The sequence below is a fragment of the Maylandia zebra genome, linkage group LG8 (assembly GCF_041146795.1).
Source record: "Maylandia zebra isolate NMK-2024a linkage group LG8, Mzebra_GT3a, whole genome shotgun sequence".
Taxonomy (NCBI): domain Eukaryota; kingdom Metazoa; phylum Chordata; class Actinopteri; order Cichliformes; family Cichlidae; genus Maylandia; species Maylandia zebra.
The window spans coordinates 9,971,504-9,994,294 of record NC_135174.1 but is presented as its reverse complement, the minus strand read 5'-3'; the positions used below and the strand labels follow the sequence as shown (position 1 = coordinate 9,994,294).

Here is a 22,791-nt window from a genome sequence, read left to right as displayed (position 1 = left end):
GCATAAATTGGCTCTTCTTCAGGTACAGTCTGGCTCTGTTTGGAAGTAGTGAATGAGAGGTTCAAAGACGCCTTCAGAGATCAGCAGCTCAGTCGCTAGGTAATGCTCCCGAGTGCAATTTACTGCACTGCCATCTTTAAAAAAACATAAATAAAAAGCCCTTAAAGCATACATTCTCTCTCCTGACACACTTCTAGAGGCACATATATGCATTAAACATATAGATAAATCCACGCAGAGGCACAGCATGGCTGTGGGGTGGAGGACTGGGTTGTTAAAACTTCCGTTTGGGCAGAATGACATAACTGACTAAACACCTCCAACAAATAAACCGGGCAAACATCACAGCCGCTTGCTCTGCCACTTTATTTTATTTTATTTTTTTTTAGAAAAGCCGTACCAGACTGCTTGGAGAAAGGCGGCTCTGCCAGCTAAGAAAAAGGCATCTGCTCTCGTTTCTTTTGCATGCGAGTGTGTGCGCGCACGTATGTGTCCGCCTGTCCAACCACCCCCTCTCCCTGTGACGAGGAACTGCTAGCTGGCCCGAGCCCACTCGACTGGCCACCTTCCCGTCTTCCTGCTGCGAGAGGCCTGCTTTCCGCTCTGCCAACTGTCGCATGAAGAGGGGGGCAAGAAATAGTTGAGGGGAAAGATTTTCTGTGTGTCTGTCTCACTATTCTCTGAGGAATGAGCTTGAGGGTTAGACATTTAGAGCAAGGTCAATTGGTGTGGGACATTGCTATTTAGCAACAGCTTTCTGGTGACTTAATGCCTTGTGTCATTAGAAATGAAGAAATTAATATTAATCACAGTATTAATTAATAATATTCCAATATGCATTGCCATTAGGGAGTCATCATATTGATAACAAATTCATTTTACGGTGTAATAATGACGAGGATCATCTTAAGTGACAACAAAAACAAGGAGGCATCCAGATGGTAAGAGGAAAGGGCAACCAGTTTCAAAGTGCAGATCCTCCAGACTTTTTTGTTTGTTTGTTTTTGCCACAGTAGCTACTGAAGATAAAAGTCTGAAGCTTTTACTTTCGTTCTTATCAAGAAGATAATTCAGGACCTGTAATTTGGGACAGATACATTAAAAAATGCTTGAGTATTGGCTAGTTAAAAATGTCAAGTAAAAGCTCGAGCACTATTGCAAAATCCCACATTTGAGTACAAATTAGCAAAAAACTTTTTACACTCTTTTGAAATATAACTATATGAAATTTAGCACTCGTCACTAGTTGTCTTTTGATGTATGAAGTTTCTTTTTTATTAAGGTGTACTCAAATATAACTAGTCAATGCACAGAGATTTTTTAATGTATCCATCCCAAATTACAGGTCCTGATTCATTTTGATCATAAGAAAGAGCAGTGAAAATTTCAGGCTTTTACCTTTAATGGTTTTTGAGACACTGATGTTCAAATATTGCCTCAGATTTTAATGTGCTGACAGTAGGTCGATGGACCATATTTCTAAAAAGAATGTGTCCTGAAAAATATTTGATATATGAAGCTGAAATTTCACAGCACTCGTTATATAAATTCAACTTTTGGACCATAAAATTGTCACAAATAAGAGAAGGTTGAGCATAAGGCCCATGTTGATTTCATATGGAAGGACCCAATTATAAGAATCAGTCTAAACTCACTGGACGGTCACACCAAAAACTACGACTTTTATCTATCCATCCATCCATCCATCTTCATCCGCTTATCCGAGGTCGGGTCGCGGGGGTAGCAGCCTAAGCAAAGAGGTCCAGACCTCCCTCTCCCCAGCCACCTCCTCCAGCTTGTCCGGGGGAATACCAAGGCGTTCCCAGGCCAGCCGAGAGATATAATCTCTCCAGCGTGTCCTGGGTCTGCCCCGGGGCCTCCTCCCGGTGGGACATGCCTGGAACACCTCGCCCAGGAGGCGCCCAGGGGGCATCCTTGCCAGATGCCCGAACCACCTCAGCTGGCTCCTTTCGATGTGGAGCAGCAGCTGCTCTACTCTAAGCCCCTCCCCTTTCCTGCAGTATATAAAAGTGGTTTTGCAACTTTTATCTATTAGCTCCAATTTATATGAAGCAAAACATTTAAGATTTGACTTGCTACATGTGCAATATTCCTTCATAGGAAATCCAACAGGTGATGGAAATACAAAGAATGCAAATTCTTGGTGTGCGTACAGGAGCACAAGAGAGGACTATTACATATGCGCTTGGGTTGTGGGTAGGGCTGCTCAATTAATCGAATTTTAATCACGATTACGATCTGGGCTTTCAACGATCATTAAAAATGACTGAGCCGATTATTAGCCCCTCCCTCATTTATCCGCGACACCTTAAAGGCCGGTCCGTGAAAATATTGTCGGGCATAAACGGTCCGTGGCGCAAAAAAGGTTGGAGACCGCTGATTAAGAGGACCCGAGGGAAGCTCGGAAAGCTAAGCAGAAGTTATTTGGAGAGGAGAGTGACTGCTGTTGGTTGAAAAGAGAGGTAAAAAAAAAAAACTTCAGTGGTGTTGCACACTATTTTATATTATTTTTTAAAGTCATTGTTAACCCTTTAAATCCGGTCAGAGCAGCACGCTCCGTTTTGTGTAACTATTTTTAAATCCCTGTAGAACCTGAACCGTGTAAGCTAGCGCAATAATTTGTTTTGCATATGAAACCAGAGGAGTTGTACTTACATCTGATGCCATCAGCTTGTCCTCGGTCACGGTTTCCTTCCACATAAAGCTTTGCAAAAATTGCATAAAAAGCGCTTGCAGGAACAAAAACGTAACATTCCAGAAACACGCTTTGCCGATCCGATCAGCTGTTCGTAACACTTCCCACATTGAAAAAGTCGTCAGCCCGAACTGTTGCATGTCCGCCATTTCCTGGCCGAAACCGGACGTGACGTCATTTTCGCGGAAATGTAGTTTTTTACTTGTAGGCCTTAAAAGCCTACACTGGTCATGTTTGACTTTTCTGAATAGTTGCTGGGATGCTTAGAGCTCGAATTGCACTGCTGGAAATAGTTTATTTTGATGCACCTGCTGTTTTCTTTGCAAATTTGCATCATAGGATTGTTTTTTTTGTTTTTCCTGCAGTATATAAAAATTGGTGTATCTCCAAGATAAAACTATGAAGACACTCAAAATAAATTTCCTGTTGTTGTAAACTATTTTTTGCAACTTTTTTGTATTTAAAGTTTTGAGGGATAAACCTCTTAAATTTCTCCAAGTAGAAATATATGTAAAAAAAAACCAAAAACGATTTTCAATTTTTTTTTGTAATTTATTGCACTTTTTTGCAATTAATGTAGTTACTATGGACTTAATGCATACATATTATTAAAATATGGGCTATAACAGTTATTTAGCAACTTGAAATGCTCCCACAAATGGCACTACAACATGTAAAAAAATAATATAAGCTCTGGCGGACTTGGTTCTATAGTAGGTCTTAAAGGGTTAAATAAATACCGTCAAATAATCGAGATCTCAATTTCAGTGAAAATAATCGTGATTATCATTTTTGCCATAATCGAGCAGCCCTAGTTGTGGGTTGCAATGTCACAATGTGTGAGTATGGGTCTTACACTCTCGTGTTATATGTGGATGGATCTGTGAGTAAGTCGGTAAAGTGGGCAGCTGCTCGTTTTAGCCCACTCCCCTCTGCCTGAGTCTACGTCAGCCGGAATCTATGTATGGAGGCTTGCTCATCCTCCGCCACCCCCATGTACGACCAGGCTCACACACACGCAGGCATCCATACACGCTTTGTGTATATAAGACACTTCCTTTAGTATGGGTATCACTCTACTATGTAAGAAGGATCGTTCAGAAGATTTCTAAAATAAGATGACTTCCTCAAACAGCAGGACCATCTGGTGGTAAAGATAAAAAGTTAACCTGCACAGTGCCAGAGGCAGCAAAGTGATTCCTCTCAAATTAATCTCAGATTAAACAATGTCTCGATTAATTAAACGGGAGTAAAGCACTTCCATCGGGTCAACAAGAAAAGCAGTCGTTCTTATGAGTGTTAAGATGTTACCATTTCAGTGTCAAAACTGACTCAATTCACCATTAACGCAGTAATGATGAAGAATTGTGGGGCACATAGCAACAGTTGCCAGTAGCCGCTTTCACAGAATGATGCCGACAGCTCCAAGCCCTCATTCAGCGGCTAGCTGCTCCTTCAACGGTATTTATAGCCGCTATTGATCGAGACAGATTTGGCTGAGAAGGAAAAGCAGCACTTGAGATTTAGCAGCAGACTACAGAAACGGATTTATGTGTCTGAGTGCGATTGATTGTGTGAAAATGCAAACTGTATGTCACAGTCCTCTCTTGTTCTCACTGCCTCTCTACCTCGTGTCATTTCCACCCCATTAAAGTGCTCCATATGAACATCATCACATATTAAACGGCTCAGTCAGCTGCTGCCCTGTCCGCTCCCAACAACAAACCCATCAGATTCAGTCTCCACACACTTAACTTGAGTCACCCAATCAATCCCAGCTAGTGGATTGATTTACTGTGGGAGGCTACAATCTTGCTTGCTGGGGGTTTCTGTTTCGACTGCTGCAGGATGACTAGTCATCTATTTAAAGGGCTCAGGGCTTGACTGAGGACTCTGGGCACATGCCAAGGTGATAGAGGCCACTTTCAGTGAACCGTAGATGGCCAATTATTGGGATAACACTGACTGTATCTGCGATTTAGGAAAAGGAAATCTCACACACAGAGTATGAATGGGGTAAAGTTTCCTACTCTGCTCTGACGTGTATCCTCTAGTTCTTTTAATCATGAGTAGACTGAACTCGATGGGGAAACTTAACAGTGCACAAATATAGTTTCCTTTTCCTGTCTGCGTAAAGCTCTTGCCATTAGTGGTAATTACTGTTATTATGTGTAAAACAGTGACGCAGGTACAGCAGGTCTAAGGAAAGGCCTTGCACAATCCTCAGCAACAAGGCAGCTTTAATCACAGACATGAAAGTCCTTGAGGCTATTACAGCTTTAACACAGTGTTTCTTCTGCTCTGCTGACTGAAAACTTTTTGGTTTAAATATGTGGATCCATACAGCTAATGAATGGAGCAGTCAATAACACGCCTGTATCTTTGACTCCAGTCCTACTGAAGTGTAAAACACAGGTGTAACTGCTTAGGACTATATTCAGTTGCAGTCAGTGTTTTTGCTGCACTGCCCCATCTGGAGACACTCTGTTTACATGACTTGGATGATCATGCAGTTCCACCTGCATTCTACTGACAGTGTCAGTGCAAACAAAAAGCCAAAATGCATTGTTTTTAACGCATTAAGCGGTTAATGCTCAATGTGCCAGAATATAAAATATTTAAATGTCATGCAGCTCCATTTCTGGAATTTTAAAAGTGTTTTCAAACACTGGTGTGACAAATCCTCCCACCACAACATCATCCATACACCATTTGTCCTTAAACTACAATCAGCAGCCATTTGGGTTTTTATGTTTGTTTGGGTGCACTTTGCTGGCGCTGGGCTGGGTGCCCTTTTGCTTTTAGAACAGACGTAATTCTTCATGACATAGATTTAGCAAGGTGCTGATAACATAATAGCATCACACAGTTGCTGCACATTTGTCAGCTGCACATCCATGATGTGAATCTCTCGTTTCAGTCCAGACGACTGGATTGAGATCTGGTGACTGGAGGCCATTTGAACATGACACAGGACCTGAGGGATACACATGGCCCTGAAGCCTCATCAGAAATGATCTCAGTGGAAGGGTGGCTGTCAAGAAGCCATTCTTAAGGAGGGGAAACCAGGAGAAAAAGGCTGAGGTATGAAAAATTACACAAGAATTGGACTCAAAATATTCTTTTATGGACTCAAAATGTATGAAGGAGAGGTACAACAGTGTCTACAGCCATCTGTAAAGCATAGTGGAGGCTCTGTCATGGTTTGGGGACGCGTTTCAGCCAGTGGTGTTGGGGATTTTGTTAAAAGTGACAGAATTATGAATGCAGAAAAATGCAGTCAGATTTTGAGCCACCATGCAATGCCATCTGTCATCTGTGACGCGTGCCATTAGAAATTGTTTTATTTTTCAGCGTGACACTGATTCCAAACACACTGCCAACGGAGTGAAAGCATACCTGGATAGAAAAACAAACACTGGAACATTATCAGTCAACATTACTGAAGCAGTGTGGGATCGTCCTGACAGAGAACAGAACAAAAGCCAACATCAAAGAGCTTTGAATGTCCTTCAAGAAACCTGGAGAACAATTCCACAAGACTACCTAAAGAAATGACAAGAAAGCTGCCTGACAGAGTTCAGACTGTGTTAAAGCACAAAAGGTGGTCCTAACAAGTATTGACTTTCAAACTCATTAGAATTGTGCAAACTGTTTTTCCCCTCTTCCATACATGTGCGCACACTTTTCAATCCATGACTGCACCTATTTCTCATTTTCCCCGCAAAATATATTGACTCAAGAATATATAAATTTAAAACTACTGTATGGGTAAATATGTGCCAGAAAATCATAAATGTTACAATTTCTTGCTAGAGGTGAAACCAGAAGATCATTTGACATCATATTCTGCCACTATTTTGTGTGCCCAAAGGGTTATAGTGTGGAAGCTTCGAATGGGACTTCATTTGTTATATCAGAGGTGCCATTAACAATTTTCTGACTGAAAGTCAACAAATTGAATAACCTGTGGTCCAAAGTGTCAATAAGAGTAAAAAAATGAGTTTTCTGACCAGTAGACAAAAACAAATAAATCGTCTGTTTACGTCAGCGTGCAAATGCTTTGGCGCACACAATAATCTAAATTTACTGTCACCTGAAATCAAAAGCAGTATTTTTAAATCTGCACTCTTTGCTCTCATTCATTTGTTAAGAGTGCATTAACTTGTTAAACGTTAATAGAATAAGTCCCCTGCTACGTGCAGTTTCAATCATCCACTGTGCAGGCAGATGTTACGTATTAACGTATGGTCCGCAGTCATCACGTGTTACCTGGCCAGCGCCTGGACCTTCGCTGAGTGCCTCTCTTCCAGTTCTGCCAGCTTCTTCTTCAGCAGATCGGTTTCCTGCCTCAGGCCTGCTGAGTGCTCCATCTCCCCATCCAGCAGACTGCGAAGAGACCTAAAGAAAAAAACAATTTAAAAAGCAGCTGCCATGCATGTTTATGCATAAATAACACAGGCTTCTATCACTATCACATTCAGGTAGCATCCCATACACAGGCTTAATCCTCTAAATGTTAAAATACTGGGGATGTTATTTTCATAAACAGATTAGATAAACTGACGATACTTGCTTTAATTGCAGCACTAACTGACAGACTGATTTACATTTAGCTCTGATATAAAATATTTAATCAGCACTTAATCTGTGCCTGTGTCGTTAATTTAATACCCTAAATTTAAATCATTTAGTATGAAATTCTAACCTCTGCTTGGCAGGAGATTCACTTTAATTATATAGAGAGATCCTCGCCTCTCATCTTCTTAAGGAAACCCTTCATAATATTCAGGCTAGTAAATCCTTCTTTGTCATCGGGTTGTGTATCACCTGCTTTCATATGCGCTGTTGTGCAGCTTTTTTTTCAAAAAGAAAACTTCTTAAAATCGACTTTAATCATCAGACCTTTTTAGACACTTGTGGTATTTGTATTTTAATGGTCTTTTCTTAACTGCTGACTCTGGTTTTTCTGCTCTTTTAGTTATTTTAGATTTGTTGTGGCGTACCTCAGGGGTCCATGTTGGGTCCTACTCAGTTTTCATTATATATGCTGCCTTTGGGATCGATCTTCAGGAAGTACAAAATTCACTTCCATTGTTACGCTGACACCATCCAGATTTATTTTCCTGTCTACGAGATGTTAGAGACGGGTTAACACAGCTTTTATCACCTGCGTCAGATTCCCAAAGCAAAATCCCATCTTCCTCCAAAAGGCCTTAAAAATCCATATTTATGCTTTCATCAGCTCTAGATTGGACTACTGCAATAGCTTGTATCTGTTTGTTGCTCGCAGGCAGTCAAAATGCTGCTCATTTAACAGATTTTGCATCACTCCAGTTTCATCAGGTCTATAAAGGCTCCCTGTCCATTTTTTATATTAGAAAATGTGAGATCCTTTTACTTACTTTTTATTTTTAAATGGCAACCAACTATTTAACCAGGCAGTGCAACTTAAACAACTCCAAATTCTCATAGTACAGCCATGGTTCCCATTAAAGCAGTTTAGTCTATTTTATTGTATTTTTGGTTTTTATGTTTTATTTCACTGTATCGTTTTTAATTTATTGATCAGTTGTTTCATCTTGTTTTCTTTAACTAACTTGTAAAGTACTTCAGTCAACCTTTTTGCTTTCAAATCTATAAGAGAAATAAATATGTATTGTATTTTTGAGCTTATCAATAGGACTATTGACCTTTGACTTTCAGCATGCTTAACTTCTTTTTTAGCATCTATTAAATCGCTGCAAGTCACAGTCTCTGGAGGCTAATAAGAGAAGTTCTTCCAGCCTAAGTACGTGTGTGTGATGGAGCATTTGAAAGTTTGCAAGCAGCAGGTAAGAGGAGTGAATCCCAACGTACGTGTTTTGTTCTTCCAGTTCGTCCTTCCTGTTCATCATGGCTACAATGGCCTGACGCAGCTCCACTGCAGAAGAGACACTGCGGTGAGATTTCTGCATAGAAACTGCTTCCAATGCATCACAGACACACAAAGACTACACACAGTAATATGCATAAACTCATATCATACAGCTTTCAAATGTAGAAATAACAGCATCCCACACGCCGCACTTGCTGTATTAATGTGAGATTTTTGTTCTGTCACAAAGATGAACTGCTTTGATAAAATCAGGTTTAACTTTTTTTTTTTTTTTATTCAGCTGATAGGAGTTATACAGAATGAGATCCATCGGACTCACAGAGAGCAGCACTTTTATTGCCACAATAAAACATACTTTTGTGGTAGCTACTAAAAACTTTGACGAAAGAAACAAAGCCAAGAAAATCTAAGAGTGAATCCAGGTTTAGATTTGGGTTCATGTAAACTCTGCTCTGCCGTGCTAGTAAACAAAAACACAATTACCTCACAAATATCTAATAATTACAATCATCTGAACATAATTTGCTTTTATTTTACTGAGCAGGCATTCCCTCTTTTGTACTCGATTCTCACAAGGGAATAAGGGATTACAGTACCAAGGTTATACTAGGTTTTCTACCTTCTGAACTTCTCTCCGACTGTGTTGATCAGTAATACAGACCTTTATTAGCCAACAGTAGCCTGACTGCTGTTACCGAGAAATCCTCAGACCTGAAAATGCAGCAGGCCTCGGGTTCCCTGGTGTAGGAAAGTGCTCGGCCATCGATGCCACTGACTGGACCTAACATACCCCACAATGCATCCAACTAGGAACCTCTGGGATATTATGTGTCATGCATCCAAAGCCACAACATAGCACCACAGTCTGTCCAAGAGCTCACTGATGCTCGGATCCATGTCTGGGAGGGCATCCCCCGGGACAACATCCACAGGAGTGTGCCCAGATGTTATGATGAGTGCGTACAGGCATACGGTCTACTTAGCCACAGGATCACCTGATGACTTCATCCAGCCCTCACACTGTTGGTGGTTTCGCTTTGACTGACTGTTAAAATCAGTAAAGATTTTAAGCTTCAATATTTAGTTCATCAAGATGTGTGATTTAAGTGTTCCATTATTTATGTATTTGTTTTCGAGCAGTGTATTAACACAAATCCATGGGATCAAATTTAGATTGTTTATATCTTCATAGTGGCAGGAAGGCAATAATAACAGAATGGTGGCTGTCAAGTGCCAGGAGCAAAACTGTGCGACTAAAACTCGGGAACAACTCAAGAAAAGATTGAAACGAATCACTGAAAATCAGAGTTTGAGTGCACAGCAAAATATCTGAAACTGGGCAGGACCACTCGAAATTTTGGATACTGTCGCTCTAAAGTTTGGCTAAAACAAAAAAAGAGAGCAAGCTGAAGCAGTAAAAAATTCTTGACCTTATGAATTATATATGTCTATGGAGTTACATCAAAAAAGACAAATCAAATAGCTCTGAGGAAAACAGTTTTTTTTCTTCCAATTTCTGACATTTCATAGACCGGAAAATCAATTCACAGAAAAAATAACCGACAGATTAATCCCTAATAAATATAACGGTGACATTTGTGTCATATGTGTGGCAGCAACTTCAGTTTAAAGGTCTCCGGGTCTTTTTCTTCCAGCTTAAAGCGTCAGTCAGTGGAACTGTATCAGTCGCAGCCAAAGTCTGCCAGCAGTCTGCTGCCGGGTGATGTTAATCTCCATCCTGATGTTGAGGACAGATTTGGGCCAAGCTGCGCAGTTGCACGGTGACTCATCTCCATAGTTACGCTCGGAGGTGAGCGTTGAGGTTTCAAAGTGCCTAACTAGGCTGTTACCAGGACTTCCATAAATATTAACCGTGAGACACAGAGCTAATCCATCCTGCATTTTGCATGTCCTGAATTACACACATGCAAAGACCTTAGCTTTGTTTTCATGGCTAATGTAGGGTGTCGATATAGCCACAGACATGAGCAGGTCTCTCATCTAACCCCGGGATAAGTGCCTGTTTGGAGGAGGACGAGGAAAAAGGAAAGGCGAAGAAGAAAAGCGATGACAAGCACAACAGTGAGGAGAAAGGGGAAAAACTCGATTATCTCCACAGCTCCATTCTCCACATCAGCAGGCCAGAAATAAACGTGACCTTTAGTCCAACCACGCGTTCACAGCGGCTGCCACGGACGAGCCATTAGGGACTTCAGTAGAGCCAGACGCCCCTCTGTCCGCACAAGAGGACGTGAACAAATTACAGCACAAGTCTGTGTGCAGCAAGACAGACGCACGCACCTCTGTGCTCAGGCTCTGCGTGGAAGAGCCATCTTTCCAGGAAAACAAGACAGCGTGCACTTCCGCCAGCACGTGCACGCCCCGGCTCAATCGTTCCAATAACAGATGCATTAGGCGAGAGCTACGCCTTGTAATAAGGGAGTCTTGTGAATTACAAACTCCATACTCTCCAATCAGTGGACCGCTTGGCCTCATGAGCTGTCAGACCCAGAAGGAAATCACTGAGGCCGAGCTCACACTGCACCCCTCATCCTTCTTTTTTCTCCTAACACAGTTTTTCCTTCAGGTTCTCCAGCACGCCTTTAAATAAATCCAGCACCTTCTGAATTTATCAAAAATGTACTCACTAAACAGGCAAACAACATCATGGGCTGTTTTTACTGCCCTTCAGTGTGCTCTAATAACATAGTACAAATGTATAACACAATCTAAACCTAATCAGTTCGAGTAATTTAGTATTTTGCATGCATCACTCTGGTGTTTTCACAGGCTCACCGTTACTCTTGTTGACAAGTCCACTCAATTCCACGTATGAAATGGTGGCACGTCTCTATGGAAAGTTTAACCTGCAGTTTAGATCAATACAAAGTGGATTTTACCTAAAGGCAAAACCCAGAGTGAAACGCTATAAAATCAAGGTTTAATCAGACATGTTCTGCGTATTTTTCCTTCTCCTTTCAGACGATTCTGCACAAATCTCAGGGGGAACTGTTGTTTTGGCTTAGGTGCAAAAGCAACAGAGCCAGGGAGAGCAAAGTGAATAGGAGTTTTTCAGCTGAGAAGAAGCTCTGATCTTTTACTGAAAATATAAAAACTGAATCAAGTCAAAAACGGTATCTCTGCCTCTGTCCACTGGTTTCCTCCTTGTGTGATGTGACTCAGTCTGGAGAGAAGCTCTTTTGCTCTTTAAGGTCTGATACCTAAATGTGACGTTAGAGTTTCAGGCAGGATTTGTCTTTGAAGGAAGAAGAAGCTATTGAAATCTGCTATTCTACATCTTTTAAAGGCCTTGTGTAACCATGAAAACCATCCTCTCTGCTCTTTGCCTCTATGAGAGAAATTTCAGATCAGCAGCTCTCTCCCCTTCTCTCTCTTTGACCCTCTGGCCTCCTCTTACTGAGGACTAATAGACTAGACGACCACTCAGTCCCGGTGCTTAAGAGCAGTTCCCCCTCACCTTCCCTCCTCTGGCTTTCTCCGTCTTTCTCTCTCTCTCACACACACACTAAATCCCAAAATCTCAAACAGCATCCGTCTGGGCGTCTAAGGGTCTAAGCTCTGATTAGCTCCGGGGCACTGAGCAGAACACCAAGCAGACTCCAGGCAAGAGGAAAAAAAGTCTGTGTGTTCAGTGAGCTGGTCGCACACACCAAAATGTCCATCATGTGATTTCATTTTAGTTTTCTGTGTTTTTGTTTTTTGTTTTCTTACAGATCAGAAATTTGATGTGAACTACAGGCATTCTCACAATCTGATTTTTGCCATGCTCCCAAGCAAACAGCGAGTCCATAGAGTCATACAGTAACATGTCAGAACACTGGAACAACAGCGCCACCTGGTGGATGATTTGACATAATGAAAACACAATGAACAGTCTCTGGACGAAGGGCTTAACTCACTGCAATTAGATCAGTTTATCCGCCAAGAAAAATGACAACAAGGTTTGAAAACACTAATCAGGAAGTTCAATTTCATTTGCTCCGGGTTCCACAGCTGTGGAGAAATTTCCCAAGAAAGACATGTCAGGACTTTCAAAGGATTCATTACGGTCACAAACTTCTGGGCCTACAGCTTGAAATCTGATCATCTTCTGGGTGAAGCCTCTTGAGGAACAGATAATTTGACAAGTGAGTTTCCTGCAGTCAAATCTAATGTAAGGCGTTTGTATGTTTCATTCAATTTAGGAGAGGTTTGTGGCGTTTTGGGCCACTCGTTATTCAGCTGCGCAAACTCAAATTTCTCACACACACATTTTGCTGATAAAAGCAAGTTTAAATGTATGTTTTGAGGTTAGACAAAGTGTGTGTGTGTGTGTGTGTGTGTGTGTGTGTAATGCACATATCACCTTTTGGGCTGAAGAGAGTCTCATGCATGTTGTTTTTCTTGCATGCATCAGTGCACAATTTTACAAATTCTACAATCATGCATGCAAGAAAATAAAAATATTAATTGAAAACATTTTTCTTTATCTGAAGTTTTGCTAGCTAAATGAGTATTTTGTTGTGTATCCAGCAGGTGCTTCTTAGCAATTTGTAATTAACTCTTCTGTTCCTCTTAAGGCGTTTTTTACTCGTACTCCCAAGAAACTAATTGAGGGTCACGAATAAATGCGCGAGTAACAACATGTTTTTGTTTGGCAACCAACCCACAGCTCCGCACCAAAAGAGATCAAATCCATCTTGTTCGTGGGCATGTTTGAACCTTTCTTGTCAGAGTGACTGAATAAAATATGCTGCTCAGCTGTCGTGAATACCATGCGTCAAACGCCGCAATGATTCATATCACTGAACAGGTTTGGGAACATTAAGAAGAGAGGGGAGGCGAGAAATAGTAAGCGACAGACAGACGGATAAAGAAAGCACACTCACCCACTGTCATGGACTCGGGCAAAGCAGATGTTGACAGCGCGCTGGAGAGCGGAGCAGGCTGCGTTGTTGGACTGGACTCCATACTGAAAGAATTCGAAAGAGGAATCACATCTTGGAATTGCTTCTTATTTTATTTTGCACATTAAGCTGCAGCACAACGTCACATTGAGGAGGCCTGGAAGTGAAGAATGTTTCACAGCACTTCTGCCTGAAACAACAGCTTACTTGAACGTGAGCTGAGATCTGCTGCTGCTCTCGCAGTTTCCCACTGATCCTGCCGACTCACACTGAACAGGAAATGCGGCCGTGTCTTCCACGGAGCTCACTGAAACAAAGTGAAAGTAAAGCTGGAAGCCAAAAGAGAAAGTCCCTGCGTTTCATTCGATGAAATAAATCCTTCACGGAAAGCCGCTCTGATCAGCAGTAAAAACACAGCATGCCTACTGCAAGAGAAATAAGGACCATTTCCCTTTATGGCCTTTCAGGTCCCCCATCAAAGACTGCCAGAGGCACTGATGTGTGAATGTTATGTTTGCCTAGATTGCATGAAATTGTGTACTCCTGATTGATCCTCGTGATATCATTTTGGGACAAGAAATTTCATGAGTTCCCACAGAACTACAATCAATCTTTGGCTATTTGTGTGAATTGTGCATTTCCACTGTGACGTGAGCCACTAACCGCTGCTGCAGTACCTGACTGAGGATCGGCAGGGTTCACAGGAATGAGGATGTCTGCGCTGCTGTGTCCAGCCATGACTTGTAGAGGGCTCCACGTGGACACGCTGGACAGGCTGCCCACCACCACCCTAAAACAGCACAATTTCACTCTTGGTCAGTTTGCTGCTTGAGGAATCAGTGAATAAATTGACCTACAGGTCAGTTTATTGTGGTGTGTTCAAAGTCTGACACACCTGTAACAGACACACCTGTTAACACAGCATAATAATGATAATCAGCCAATCACACAGCATAAACCAAGTGCATGTAAGCATACAGACATGGCCAAAATGAGAGGTTGAAATTAAACCAAGCTTTTTCTGGGGCAGAAGATAATTTAAGTGACTTTGAATGTGGCAGGGTTGTTGGTGCCAAATGATGGTTTGACTAACTCAGAGACTGCTGATCTGCTGGGACTTTCCCACACAACCACCTCTAGAATCTAAAGAGAACGGTCCAAAAAAGAGGAAATAATCATCCAGTGGCATTTCTCTACAACAGTAACCACTCTGTCCAGCCTACAGATGGACTACAAAAGCAGCAATAACTGCACCAGCTGCCACTACTGTCAGTTAAAAACAGGAAACTGAGGCTACAATTAACACAGGCTTGCCAAAACTGGACAATATGAGACTGGAAAAGTTGCCTGGTCTGTTGAGTCTCGATTAACTGCTCAATGTTTGCATGTGCGAGTCAGAATTTGACATAAAACCATGGGGTATCAAGGGTTCAGAGTGATGATGGTGGTGGTATAATTTAATTTAATAACTCTCTACCCGAGTATTGTTTCTGACCATGTCCATCTCTGTTCGACCACAGTGCACCATCTTCTGATGCTCAACTCAAGCAGGATAACGCACCACCTCAAATCATCTCAAACCCATTAGCTGAACATGACAGTGAGCTCAGTGTACTCCACATGTGCAGCCGACAGTGTGATGTTGTCAAGTCAATATGGACCAAAATCTCTGAGGAATGTTTCCAGCACCTTGCTGAATCTCTGCCATGAAGATTGAAGACAGTTCAAGTTGAAAAAGGGATCCAGCTCAGGACCAGCAAGGTGTGCCTAATAAAGTGTCTGGGGAATGTGTATCTATTTGAAAACTACAAATTAGAACTTTCTGCTGTTCATGTACGTCTCCGCCACCCTGGGAAGGCGCGGCTCACAGTTTGAAAACCTTTGGTATAAATAAATTCTATATCTTTTTGTGGTATTATACATGCATACATTTTATACATACATTTAAAATTGAGTGCTAAAAGTATAAAAATGCAATCTAACTGAAGTAATTTTCTTCTGGTCTGTAGATGGCAAGTTTTGTAGAAAACAATTACAGAAAAAGGGCACCGATCTCTCTTTCCAGAAGTCATGATCATGACCCGAACTATTTTTATTTTCTACCAAAACTAAACAACCCGCAGCCGGATCACCGTGCAGGAGCAGCGATGCATCTAGCTGTGACGAAAGGCTTATGCTCATGACAGTGTGACAGTCAACAGTCCTTCAGCTCAAATGTAATGTTAGCGAGCTGCACGCAGAAAGAAGAAATCTCCTGCATTCAAACTGCTCACATGCTGCTTTTTGCTGAATTTCTCAAATATATTTTTTCTGCTGTGAGCACCAGAGTCTAAAGTACAACTACTACTAGTCTACTTCGGTTCTTTTCACTTACTGATCACTCGGTATCCTCTCTTCCTCTTGGGTTTGTGCTCTAGGCTTATATATCTCCTCCTCTTCCTCCTCGTTGTCTACACTCTTGGTGTCAGGCAGCGGAGGCGCCGTTATGGGAGGTGTGCGGCAGGGATGCGGGGACCCCACCCAGTTGACTATGCCCGGCTCAGACATGCCATTCTGGGCAAGCGACTCAGAGAAGACCGGCTCCAAAGGGTCAATCCCTTCCTCCACACTGCTCTGAGCAGGAGCGGTGTGACTTTTCCTCATCCCGCCAATCTTCTGGGAGTCGTCTTCCCCGTCCTCCTCATCCTCAGCTCCTCCATCCAGATCATCATCAAAGGAAATGATGTTGGTGATCTTCTTTTTCTTCCGCCGCTCCTTCCTCAGCCCTGAGTCTGGGTGGAAAAATATATTTCTTTTTACAAAGGAGTGAACAAAAACTTATATATTTTTAAGGTTTATACTTTCATCTTACAAACAGCTGTAATGCTTAAAAGATTAAAACGCTAACTTAGACTTAGATAACCTGCATACTGACATTTTTATCATGTGTAATAACTGAGACACAGGACACATAACAGTCATTTTATTCATCTTCTATAGAGAAAGCAGTAAAAGCTAAAAAATCAGCACTAAAATATCTATGGATTACAAGCTGTAGCTACTGTGATGCCGCTCACTGATCAGTGAAGTCCCATTTGATGCCTCAAACTGAGTATTTTGGCCAGAGGTCGAAGACTGCATGAAAAATTTAAGGTCATCACCTATTCAATAATGGTTGAAACACTTGACCGAGACGAAAAATGTTTACCGATGTCATAGACTGAACGAGAAGTCGGCTTGTTTTCTCATAGACCTCTATATAATCTCTTTGCAACCAGAGCGCATCTATCTTTTATATACAGTCTATTTTATCAACGTAGCACACTGCGATTACCAGCTGCTTTTGCAGATTTTGCATTCATGATTTAAGTGTAAGGTGAAAGAACTGTTTACAGTTTAGTTTAAGTGCTTTTAACTGGTATTTGTGCAATGCAAAACTCAAAAATTGGACTGAGAGGAGAGAGGGAGAGGACTGGCAACAGAATTGGGAGCAGTCCTGTTTGCAAATTACAGAACATGTGCACTTCTATCCATCCTCAACTGTGCATAATGAGGAAAAAAAAAACAATTATGTGTATTATCTGCCGATTCTGCCTCTGCTGACAAAAGTGATGAATTTCCTGGCGCCGTGTCTTCATACTTGAGACCAACACTGGCTTTGGTTTTTCCTCCTCGTTTGGAAAGTAGCTGATATGCTAGACTCATGATGACTGTTAAGCAATTATCGTCATTTCGAAGGCTTTTGTGAGGAACAGATGAATGATGATAAAAGAAAGTCTGTCTCCTTCCTCTCAGAGCCAAAGAGGCTGGCTGTGCATTAGCAAGTCTTCTAGCGGTGAATAATCTGAATAGGCTTTCCCACTCAGAGGAGCCGGCGCAGCAGCTTAGAATTTCATTTACATTCATTTCAGCAGAAAGTTTCAGCAGCGCACAGTTAAAAGTCTAAAGGCGCTTTAGTCCCGTTGAGGAGAACATATGGAGAGAAAATGGTGTGAGTTTCCCCCCGACGGGACAGACTGGGGCAGACTTCTAAATGAGGTCAGACTTCACGGTGGGATTCTTCTCTGCTGCAGATGCCTCGAGCTGCATCCTTGTTTAAGCACAAACTGAGCCATATGTTGCTTTTTGCTGGTTTTGTGACACTTACAAAAACACATATACTGCAATACTAAAACAAAGCAAATAAACAGAAAGTGTTTGGATCAATCAAGTGCAAAACTAAAAAAAAAATCACCAGTTTCTTGCATATAAGAGCAAGTCAAACACTGCTGTTGCCCTACCAGCAGAGGTGCTGCGTGGCACCACAGGGAGTGGGTCGGAGGCCCCATCCACTTTAGGGGTGAAGCCAGGCACCACAGCTGTGGCTGTGCCGATCTCTCGCAGCAGGCTGCTAACCCCCTGAGTGGACTCTTTCCACAGGCTGCCAATGCCCTGCGTGGACTCCTTGAGGAGGTGCGACACTGAGGACCCTCCGCGTGTTACGGCGCCGTTCAGGTCGCTGTTGTCAATGTTGATGGCAAACAGAATGGAGTTCAAACCTGAGCACAGCAGATGGAGAGAGAAGGAAGTGAAATGTACTTTAGTTCCACTAGAACACATGAAGCTTTTGAACTTTCTTTGTGCTTGCTAAGTATTTCTGGGTGCACACACCAAATCTGCCCGAGATGTAAAAAAGAAGAAGAAGAAGAAGAAGAGAGGAGAAATGCTCTGGCACAAGATCAGTGGTTTACATTCTAAATAATTTTATGGTTTGTTTTCATCCGAGTTGTGCTCATCAATAGTTCAACAGCACCAGTGCGCCCATTAACATAAATGGGGTCGGAGCTTAAACTGTCAGCAAAAACCCACTCATGCTTAACAAGTAAAGTGCAAAGTCAGTCAGTTTCCTGTGTTTTACAGCGGCTCCGTTTGTGTGAAGTCATTTCAGAGAGACTGAGTGTGGTTAGTAACACACGAGAACACAACATTTAAAGACTAAAAATGCAGCCATAAGTTGGCTGAATTTAAATCTTCCAGTGTGTAAATTCTAATAATGGGGCAACAAATATAGCCCAGCAAAAGGACCATATTTTAAAAGGGAATTTTAAACCTCGGGCTTAGTTGTATGAGAGGGGCCACAGAAGAAGCTGAAAAACGAAACCAGTGTGGAAATGCAGCAAACTGCACGTCCTAGAGTGGAGTTTTATTTTATGAGTCTCCAACAATCTGAATGCTGGATGGGAGCTGACATGGACATCCGTAGCTCCCTGGCTGCCTGTTAGGCATTATCTGAGTCGCTGAGCTGACCTTTTTAACCTTGTTTATCAGACATAATATGCCCTGCTGTGTGGCTAATTACACCAGCAGGCCATCCAACAAGTTGGTGCTTTGTTTTAAGCTGTGGTGAAATGTATGCAGATGTGTTTGGGCTATGCAGGCATACAGTCTGTGGATGCATTCAAGCTACCTAGAGCCTTCAGTCTGCAACTAAATAGCTTTAGCCAAAATGCTAATATTCAGGTGGCAGTAAAGAGGCTACTGTCTGATGTCAGAGTGGCTACATCCAGCTTTAACAGTTTGAGTTGCTTCCACTTATGTTACTTAAGCTTAACTTATAACCAACTCATAAAGCACTGTGCAAAAGTCTTGCACCACTCCTCATTTCTTTATATTTTGCTTGAAAAAATAATTTTTACAATTATCATGAGCATGAAAATGAAAACTTGGTATGATCACCTTTATTGTTAAATGGAGCAAACTAATACTGAGCAGAACAGTACAGCTTATTGGTCTTCTGGAATAGTTCTCCAGGCTTCTTAAAGGACATTCAAAGCTCTTCTTTGGATGTTGGCTGCCTTTTGTTCTGTTCTCTGTCAAGAGATGTTTAGGCCCGGGCTCTGGGGAGGCCAATCCATGGCTGATAGTGTCCTGTTATGCGTTTTTCTATCCGGGTATGCTTTATATGTACTGGAGGTGTGTTTGAAATCATGTTCATGCTGAAAAATGAAGCTGTTACCAATCAGATGCTTGTGAAATGATGACGTATGGCTGATCAAAAATCCGATTACAAGAACTTCCTGGGTGACTCGAGACTTTTGCACAGTGCTGAAAGTCTGTATTAAAGTTTGAACCCTATACTCTCCTGCTGTGTCAGCAAGCTGTTTAGTGTGTTTACCACCAATAATTTAATGCCAAAACACAAGCTCACCTGCAGCCATGGTGGGAAGCATACTAGCTCTCTCTTCATCAAGCACAAAAGCCCAGTCTTCATAGTAAGATCTAGAAAACACAAAAGATCTATAAACAAGCGAAAAAGAAAGAAAAAATCCCACCTAGCTGAGAAAATGTGTGCGGAGCATAACTGACGAGGGGGCTTGTCACTAACCCGAGACGGGGGCGGTCAGCCAGCAACGTGTGCAGGTAGCGCTCCAGCGAGTGCTCATTGAGGGCGCAGCGCAGCCAGGCACGACCTCGGCCGAGCTCTGAGGAGATCTGGCGCAGGGAGTAAAACCGCTGGAGCTCGTGGCGGTTCAGGTGCTCCTTCACGTAGAACCAGAAAGTCAACTCTAGCGAGCGGGACAAAAGGAAAGAGGAAGAATAAGCTCCACCTCCATTGTGAAAAACAACTGCTCTGGAGTTAAGTAAGAGTTCAAAAGGGCAGAAAAGAAGCTGCAAAAGACTCTCTCAGCACATCCCCCCTCTCATTAACAGAAGAGGGGACCCTTCACGCACCACTCACACAGCTCCATCCCGACCGTCTCCATCCTTTGTTCTCTCCTCAGAACTCAAACTAGGTCTGTTTTAATGTTGTGTTTTCTGAGGTGTGGTAATTAATAGGGATGAGCGTTAAGCTGCTGGTTTGCATACAATCACCATGTGACCTCAGAGAAAATTGAAACTCTGGCTATTATTGTATTTCTAGCATTGTCAGAGGCCCTAGCTTCATTAGTAAGCTCTAAATCCTCAGGTTCAGGCACAATCCTGTCTTCTAACTGCCTGTGAAATACAGAAAAGCATTGCATATGGTAATAGATATACATGACAGAAGTCACGCATTTGTCCTCAATAGCAACACTGTCTTAATATTCCACAGAATAAGCTGTGTGGTTGTAGTTTTTAAGGATACCTTCCGCAAGTCTGCTTATCCAAGGTCACAGAGGGCTAAAGTGAAGTTTCTGCTCCACTTTTCAACTCTAAACCCACAATTTCACAGCCGTACGGGAACCTGGCGTACCTGTTTCAGTCTTGCTGCTGAAGCCTGCGGCCTGTTTGAGAGCGGCAGCTGTGAGGGCCAGACCTCTGCTCTTCCTCAGACCGTGCTGCAGCACCGCTTCAAACTGTGCGCACAGACAGATCACCCTGCAGAGACAAAGACAGGTTAGGATAACATGAAGACAAGCGGGTGGGGGTGTCGCCTAATAGTCAGAACAGCCCAGTTCACCCTGCTGTGCTTTTTATGCTGCACTGGAAATGTTGCTTTGGCTGTACATTCAGATGAAACTACAACTAATCCATGTTAATGTTAATGTTCAATTAACTGAGTGCATCACATATCAAATGATTCTCCTAATGCAGATAGTCTGAAAGGCCTGAGGTTAAACCCAGCTTCACTTTATGGGATTTGGCCTCACATTTGAATCTCATAAATCTACTATAGATATAAGATTTCTCTCATACAAGACTGCAGTAGCTCTCACACGCCTTCTCTGGATGACCTCCAGGCTCTGTTTGTGTATCCCTTTTCTACTGAGCTCTCCAAGACCCTAATGTGGCAGCTTTACCTGAGGTTATCTCTGCAGCTTCAACTCTCCGCCCTTTTAGCTCCTGAACTTTCTGAGCTTTAGTGTCCGAGAATGAGAGAAAGCGACATTCCCTTGTGTCCCATGTTTGCGCTACGCACCTATACTGAATGTACTCCGACTATGTGTTTTTCTGTTTTGTTAGTTCTGCCAGAGGCAAAGTTCTCTGTAAGCAGAGGCCCTCTCGCTGGATTGTGGAGGCCATCTGCCGAGCAGGGGCACGGTAACATCACAGTTTTACATTTAAAGCGCCGTTTGTGCTGCAACCAGCTGGTCACTGCCACACACTTTTTCCAGCTCTACTATTATGATGTGATGACGGGGAGGGGGGGTCCTTTTCTGCTGGGTATACCATGCATCACGGTACTGGTCGCCAACTTTAAGATGAACTGAGGAGAGGTGGAAAACTATACTGTGGACCATACAGTAAAAACAAATTCCTTTTGGAAGTCGTGGCTACAGCATCCTCTGACCTAGAGAGGAGACAGGTCATTCATCCTACTACTAGCACGCAGTTTTAAAAACAGGTGCATTAGTGCCACTAACCAGTCTTTTATAAATGCTCTTCATCTACAAGGCGGACATAATATTGAATCTTAAAAACCAGTACTCAGAGCTGAAAATGAGATCTGAGCAGCACAGAACATGAATCAATAGTATTCTCTCTCAGCGTGAAGCTCTAATGGAACAAAGTTGATACATCATTTTTCTTACATAGCCACCATTAACATCACAAAGGAGAACATTCTCACTGCTCGGATATGATGGAAAGTCTGCTAAAGCTCTCAGACCGAAAACAACAACAACAACAAAAAACAATTATTTTCCATCTAAAAAAATGATTTTGCTGTTTAGAAAGTAACCCTCAAAGCTGGGCGTACAGCCAGATCGCTGCACTGAAAAAGCTGGAGGTAGCGCGAGCACATACTGGAGCCTAAAGCACTACATCATCTATGACCTGGAGCTCCACACGTAAAACAAAGCACCTTTTAGAATGATAAATAACCATCGTGATAAAGCAAAAGAATTTCTGGGTAACAGGCAGCTCCTCTTACCTGCTGTCTGAGTCTGTGGCGATCTCCTTTCTTCCTCCAAAGCGGATTTGGCACTGGGAAGATATGAGGAAATTGCTTTTTTTTTCTTCATGTATGTCTGCTAAGTTAAAAAAGTCTAACAGCACTTTTCAAAGCCTTAAATTGCAGATCGGGTCCTCCTTTAGTCCTCTACGGACACTACAGAGGGTATCTGTGCTACATCTCCTGGCCTGTGGTTACAAGGTTACAGACAAAATAAAGGAATTACAGAAAATGATTTAAAGGTCAAACTGTGTTTCTGATCTGACCTTCAAGAATTAACTGTAGGGGCTTGGCTGGTGCTGCAAACCTGAGAAGGAAGCTTGTCTGACTGGCAGCACTGGTCTCAGTTTTGATATTTACATTTGACACAGTGTCAGAGTCCAGCCCAGCTCCGATACCGTACATGCAGTTTCATCTTCCCTCAAAGCATCAAGCCAAACCCGATCCAGTAGAATAA

At 42.4% G+C, this 22,791-nt stretch overlaps 1 protein-coding gene across 1 annotated transcript in view; it reads right to left on the bottom strand.

The window, feature by feature from the left end:
• The window catches only part of snx29 (sorting nexin 29), a 143,158-nt gene that overhangs the window by 116,629 nt on the left and 3,738 nt on the right, over positions 1-22,791 (bottom strand). Inside the window, exons 3-13 of the mRNA XM_004557625.3 lie at positions 22,314-22,366; positions 20,694-20,818; positions 19,845-20,025; positions 19,668-19,738; positions 17,761-18,018; positions 15,876-16,272; positions 14,179-14,291; positions 13,709-13,808; positions 13,484-13,566; positions 8,576-8,639; positions 6,989-7,117 (exon numbers count right to left, since the gene is read on the bottom strand). Coding sequence (XP_004557682.1) covers positions 6,989-7,117; positions 8,576-8,639; positions 13,484-13,566; positions 13,709-13,808; positions 14,179-14,291; positions 15,876-16,272; positions 17,761-18,018; positions 19,668-19,738; positions 19,845-20,025; positions 20,694-20,818; positions 22,314-22,366 — 1,574 coding nt within the window. The remainder of the gene's footprint in view (positions 1-6,988; positions 7,118-8,575; positions 8,640-13,483; positions 13,567-13,708; positions 13,809-14,178; positions 14,292-15,875; positions 16,273-17,760; positions 18,019-19,667; positions 19,739-19,844; positions 20,026-20,693; positions 20,819-22,313; positions 22,367-22,791) is intronic.